At 41.1% G+C, this 6,000-nt stretch overlaps 1 protein-coding gene across 1 annotated transcript in view; it reads right to left on the reverse strand.

Moving 5' to 3' along the window:
• The window catches only part of ube3c (ubiquitin protein ligase E3C), a 28,330-nt gene extending 22,555 nt beyond the window's left edge, over positions 1–5,775 (reverse strand). Inside the window, exons 1-10 of the mRNA XM_003439224.5 lie at positions 5,620–5,775; positions 4,952–5,066; positions 4,768–4,821; positions 4,274–4,348; positions 3,665–3,811; positions 3,419–3,534; positions 3,153–3,310; positions 2,438–2,591; positions 1,351–1,571; positions 1,052–1,203 (exon numbers count right to left, since the gene is read on the reverse strand). Of these exons, the coding sequence (XP_003439272.1) occupies positions 1,052–1,203; positions 1,351–1,571; positions 2,438–2,591; positions 3,153–3,310; positions 3,419–3,534; positions 3,665–3,811; positions 4,274–4,348; positions 4,768–4,821; positions 4,952–5,017 (1,143 nt within the window). The 5' untranslated portion in view covers positions 5,018–5,066; positions 5,620–5,775. The remainder of the gene's footprint in view (positions 1–1,051; positions 1,204–1,350; positions 1,572–2,437; positions 2,592–3,152; positions 3,311–3,418; positions 3,535–3,664; positions 3,812–4,273; positions 4,349–4,767; positions 4,822–4,951; positions 5,067–5,619) is intronic.
• Positions 5,776–6,000: the final 225 nt, after the last annotated feature.

Genomic DNA, 6,000 nt, shown 5'->3' on the forward strand with positions numbered 1-6,000 from the left:
CAAGGCTGAAAATTCCCTCCACATCATGCTTTAAATGACCCCCTGAATCCAGAAGGATATCTGGGTCTGGATCATGTTGTGATATTTTCTTGACAACATCAAGACGAAGTGTCTGAATTTACGCATTTTTGAAGGTCTGAGGCAAAAAGTTTTATGCCACAGCGGTACAAAATCCTTCCAAATATTAATTTATTCAGTTTCGTAAGTTAATCACGTTTACAGTGGGCCAACCACGAACCGGTGGTAAATATTTACTGTAAATCCAACGATAAGTAATGAGTAATCCTGCTTCAAACACAAAAACACAGAAACAAACTAAACCAATCACAACCACCATAGCAAAGCTAATAAGAAATAATTTGGCAAATGTTGTGATTTAATACCATTTTACCTTCAGTTATTCCGCTGATTGTCATCCTTTATGTTAACTTATTACGATAGACTCATCCAGCATTGTAAGCACATAAGGTATAGTCTGTTAATTCCTTTTATTCCTGAGTTTGGGAAACAAACTCCCGGTTGTTCACACAATGAAAAGTGTGGCTTCTCCATCGCTGCCACACAGTCTCGCACAGCGTACATTAGAGCAGGTTGACATTATCTGAGTACAACCTGAACCTTGTGCTGGTATCAGCCTTATTAGGCTTATTAACATATCTAGTGGAAACTGTTAACAGACACGAGAATGACCTTTTTGAGATATTTAAGTTTTGCTTAAATCAAAACTGCTTTGACTGTAAGAAACTTTTGTTTTGTTATAGTTAGCTATATTGTATATGCTATATAAAGGTAAATGTCTTGCGGAACAGTTTCACATCTACAAGGCAAAACTCCTGCCAAAAAAATGGGGCTTTTCACATATTTTGAATGTGGAAATAAAAGTAAAAATTAGCTGAATTGTGTGAATGCTAGAAATGTGTAGAGGGGCCTTATCAACACTGACATCCCTCACCCATCAGCATCATACATTGTTAAATGAAATTATGGCCCCGTTATAACACCGATGCAAGCTTTGCTCTGAGATATTTGGACATATACGCGGGGATTTTACCTGCATGGGTAGCGGCTGGATGCCAGCGTCATCGTCATCCTCCGAGTCGCTGCTCACTTCTGGCCTGTTGCTGCTTTCTGACACCGGCAGCAGCGGCAGCAGCGTCTGCAGGGCCCGGAGGTACAACAGGAGACCCTCCTCTGATAGTGAGCCTGCCAACACGCATCATTCATCATTACCGCGCACATTAACCCATCTCCCACTCTATGAATCAGTCTGATTAACACAGAGGAATGTACAGGAGAAACAAGTACAGCACAAGCATGAGCCTGTGTGCTCAGCTCTAAACTCCCACTGACCTAGGCGGTTCTCCCCTACAGAGAGGACAAAATAAAACAGCCACGGTGCTTGGCTCTGTGCTGCTGAAGAGGAGTCGATCGTGCCCTGGAGGGAGCTCAGGAAGGCCTCGAAAGGGAATGAGTGACGGAAGTCTGATAGTGCCGGGACAAAGAAGTGAAAGATCTGCTCAGTAAACGGAGCAGAGATGAACTCCTCGGTAAAAGCCGCAAATACAAACTGCCTGTAACATGACAGACAAAGCAGATATTAATACACTGTGTGAAATCCTAACAAAATAAAAATAATATCAAAATACTGTTTGCTCATCGATAAATTAACTAAAGTGTGGGTTGATTTAACATCTCCCTGCTCTTTCTGCCGTGTGACTTCTCCAATATTGTCTCTCCAAACAGCGCTGCTTTGTGTAGCCTGGTCACACACATCTGGCGAGCCAAGTCAGATAATTAGCTGTTAGAGCCAGTATGTACACAAGTTCCTCTCACTCCCGTCTTGCTTTTCTTCAAAGAAGAAAAGAAGTCCTCTCGTCGTTTGTTATTAAGAATGTCTCAAACCGAGAGGCAAACAGGCTGGTATTCTGCACTCCAGCGAGCAAGCAAGTCTGGGAAACTTTTATGGCTTGTTGTAAATTGGTCTGTGAAGCAATTACTGCTTCACTATTGACAAGAGGGACAAAAACTGGTGTAGTTTGTCTGATTGGCTTAATGGATGATTTTAAAAGAATTCAACAGAGACAAACACCTTCTATTCCTGCTATTATGCCGCTATCGTCTCCACTGTTTACTGTATGTGCCGGGCGTTCTGCAGAATTGTGTAACTTTTGAGACAATTCCTTCAGTAAATAGTTAAACAATACAGGGCAAACTAAGTTTTTTGAATGCCACTGTTTATTGTTTGAGCTTACTTTCCCAAAAAGTGAAAATAGCAGCGCTGTCTTCTTTTTTTTTGGAGATGCATGCACTAATTTCTCTAAAACTGTCCTTCAGACAATAATCATTGTACAACAAATACTAGCAGGTAATCTTTAAGGAGCGGCTTCCTTGTCGCATCCTGTGCAAATGTTCCTGTTTCCTTCTTTGCCCGCTGTACCTTGCGCCTGTTGTGCAGGAGGAGTAGGTAAAGTGCAGAGGTTTGAGGATGTGCTCCAACAGTGTGCTTGCCAGGGGGATAGTGGGAGCGTCGCTGTACTCCAGACTGGAAGGGAGCCTGTGATTCACAAGAATATACAGCGACCTGTAGTATCCTGATGAGAGGACGAGAGAAGAATTAACACTCAAAATAATGATCTGAGAAAACACTAACGCAATTACATATTTAATATAAACATTTGAAAAAAGAAATCTTCCTGTTTGCAGTAACTGAAATGTTGTAAAAATGAGTCCCTTCAGCCTAACATTCAGGCTAAAAAGTAGGATTTTTTTTTAGTTGGAAGTTTTTCAGATGTAATGCTAAAAGATGTTTCGTGCAGAGAAGAATGACTAACTTTAAACCGTGCTTTTGAAATGACTCATACTTCTGGGAAATCGTCAGCACTTGAAATACACTTGACTTGTATGTAATCCTGTACCAGTCACAACATGAACTGCCCTGTACTGATAAAAAACACTGACAAAATTATATTGACACACATTCAAGATCTCTGCACGCCCCTTATTGTTTAATAATTTGGTCTCAACAGGTTTATTTGCACCTATGCTGCAGGAATCTGTGTGTCACTGACATTTCTTTTCTTTCTACAAAAAGAAGAAAAAACATCCTGACCGCAGACTCACAACAGAGATAAAAGTTAAGCCAGTGAGCTTACCTTTCTGTACCATGTAGTGCAAAATCTGCTCGAGTAATGAAGCTACATTATTAGCATCTGGAATAACGGGAAGATAGGTTCTCTCTGTAGAAAAGATTTCTAGCATTCGCATGGGAACTGCAACATTTAAACTGTCATCCGTGCAGCTCTGCAAGAGTCTGAAAGACAGGAGAGAGCGACAAGAGTGATAACGGCAACTTCTGTTACAGATATCCCATCAGCTTTTGCATTTATGCATCTGTGAGAAAATTATTTATTTCCCATACCTGCAGCAGAAGCCTAAGATCCTCTTGATCTGAAACACGCATGTCTTCTTCTGTGGGCCGACCAACAGCTTCACAAACTGGCCGTTGTGCTTCACCAGGTTCTGGCACAGCCATATCTTTATCAACACACAAGTAGACACAGTTTTGGTCTTTGGCAAACAGAACTTTTTAATATATTAACGTCTATTAAATCTATTGATACAACCAGAGGGCCTAAGGTTTGTTTGTTTGTTTTTTTATTCTCACCAATCTATGGGCATCCACACTCTGTCTGTAGAAAAATATTAATTGTCTTGATAAGAGGCAGAGACCAACGCCATCCAGGGCGTGTTGAGCTCCTCCCGACTGCGTCTGGCTGACACGCTCGTCAAACTTTGCCCGCTGTATGGCATACTGGAGAAAGAAAGTCACAGGTCACACACTGTAAACACTGTTTGAGCAGACTTGGTACAAAAACAGAAATGCTGCTACCACAAATCAATACGGTTCCCAAAACAAGAAAGAAAATGTGATCACCACATTTGCATTTTCAGAGAAACAACAAGATGCAGCATCAACTTCTTTTAAGTAAAGTAACACAATATCATTGCTGTAACTGTCTGCGGACCAACCGACTTCCTGATGAGATGCAGAAGTTCACAATTTTGCCTAAAGCCACATGTTCATTTCTGATCTTTGAAGCCAAAAACACTCATCACAAGAATGAAGTTAAGGTTGCGAAAAAACTTGCTATTTCCCACACCATCAAATAGGCAGCGTCATTCATTAGCCAGCTGCAAGTTAGAGGGTTTCACATGTCATCACACGTAATGTCACTAGAATTATGTAATGTATGAAATGCGTTTGCAGACATACCTGTTTTTTCAAGTCTTGGTAGCCACGTACGTAGGACTGAATGATAATGGCGTTCTTCAGTCGTCTTCTTTCATCCTGAGCAAATTAAAGCACACACAAATTAGAAACTAATAAATAAACCCATTTCTACAGCGGTGTTTGAAATATTCACAACTTCCAAACTACTGATCCATGTTTCGGGAAACACTGATGCACCAGAGACCGAAGTGCAAGTGATACAGTTGATAGATGTTAACATTTCATTTGTATTACTTGGAGGAAAAAAAGCTTTGCAGCAGTACACTAGTTTCAACGTCATGCTGACTGTCACAAAGAAATGTGACGTTTATATTTATGAACGCAAACAAATATACTCCTTTTTCATTAATATTTCATGTTTCTTCGCAAGTCCATGCTGGGTGAAACAATGAAAGAACTGACTTTTCAAAATTGAAAATAATACGAGCTGCAAAACTTTAAAGGTCACAAACAAAAGACTTCAGAAGAGACATTACTTCTCTTTTCCGTCTCTCTTCTTGAGTGCGGTGCAACAGTGATGCCTTCTCCTCCTGAAAAGCAACAAAGACAATTATAAAAATGCAACACAACAACACGTTTTAACCCCATCTGTTTAGCATAGATCTATGTGTGGTTTGTTAATGGCAGCAGATGTATTCCCAGTTTAGAAATGCCACTTACCTTTTTACTCGCTCCTCCAAGGGACACCTTGGGTCTTGTCTTGAAATCTCCCTCAAAGCTGAACATCGTTAGATTTTTTCCATGGACTGACTGACTCAAGGACTTACTCGAAATTCTGAAAGAGAAAATGAAACAGACCAGTCGTGATGACTTGACTGCCAACTTATAAACAATTAACTTCGGCTAACAGTTTCTCCGACCACGACACTACAGAGCTACGTTTGCAGGCCATATTTTCAGTAGCAAAATTAAACGATTATGAACAGTCAAAGCGGACAACTGTTGAACAACATCACAGGAGGTCAAGTTCAGCCAGACCTTCAGTTTGAATGCAACAATAGTTAGCTAACCGGTTAACTTAGCCGGTTAGCTAATGACTCAGCAGCTGCTAGGGGCTTTAACAAGCCTGCTTCCTCTAAACGACCCCAACAATGAGACACCATATTAAAGCTCATTTATTCATGACATGTCGTAGCAAGGACAACGTATGTGCAAGCAGCATGATTTTGTTGACGTTAGCATTGCAGCTAACTAGCAGGGCAGCTAAACGCTGAGGCAGGCTAACTTTCCGGGGGGTGTCTTCCTATCCGCATGTCCTTTTTGACATCCTTTCTTTTTTAAAGGACACACATCTGAGCAAAATAAGGAGCAACGTATGAATCGTTTACCTTTGACTTTTGAGTTAAGAAGTGAGACAGACACTACAACACTGAGAAGGATGTTTACGTTTCTCCAAACGTCAAGTCTTCTTTTCCTGCTCTCTCTCTAGAAATCAACACAACACCGGAGAGCAGCCTGCATCCGCTTCCTGCAAAGCGAGGCAGCTGATTGGACAGAATGTCTGCCAATACCGGCTCTAAGACCCGCCTTTCTACTAGAGCCATTGAGAAGGTTCTCGGGCTACAGCGTGAGTGTGTGTTTGGGTTGAATTTGTCATTTTGCGAGGACCTTCGTGCATTTTTAGGGAAAAAACACGAAAAACCGACCATTAACTTTTAACCTGGGATAGACGTTTAGATTACGGTTTGGGTAAGGTCCTCTAACGTAAG

Source organism: Oreochromis niloticus, linkage group LG9 (assembly GCF_001858045.2).
Source record: "Oreochromis niloticus isolate F11D_XX linkage group LG9, O_niloticus_UMD_NMBU, whole genome shotgun sequence".
Taxonomy (NCBI): domain Eukaryota; kingdom Metazoa; phylum Chordata; class Actinopteri; order Cichliformes; family Cichlidae; genus Oreochromis; species Oreochromis niloticus.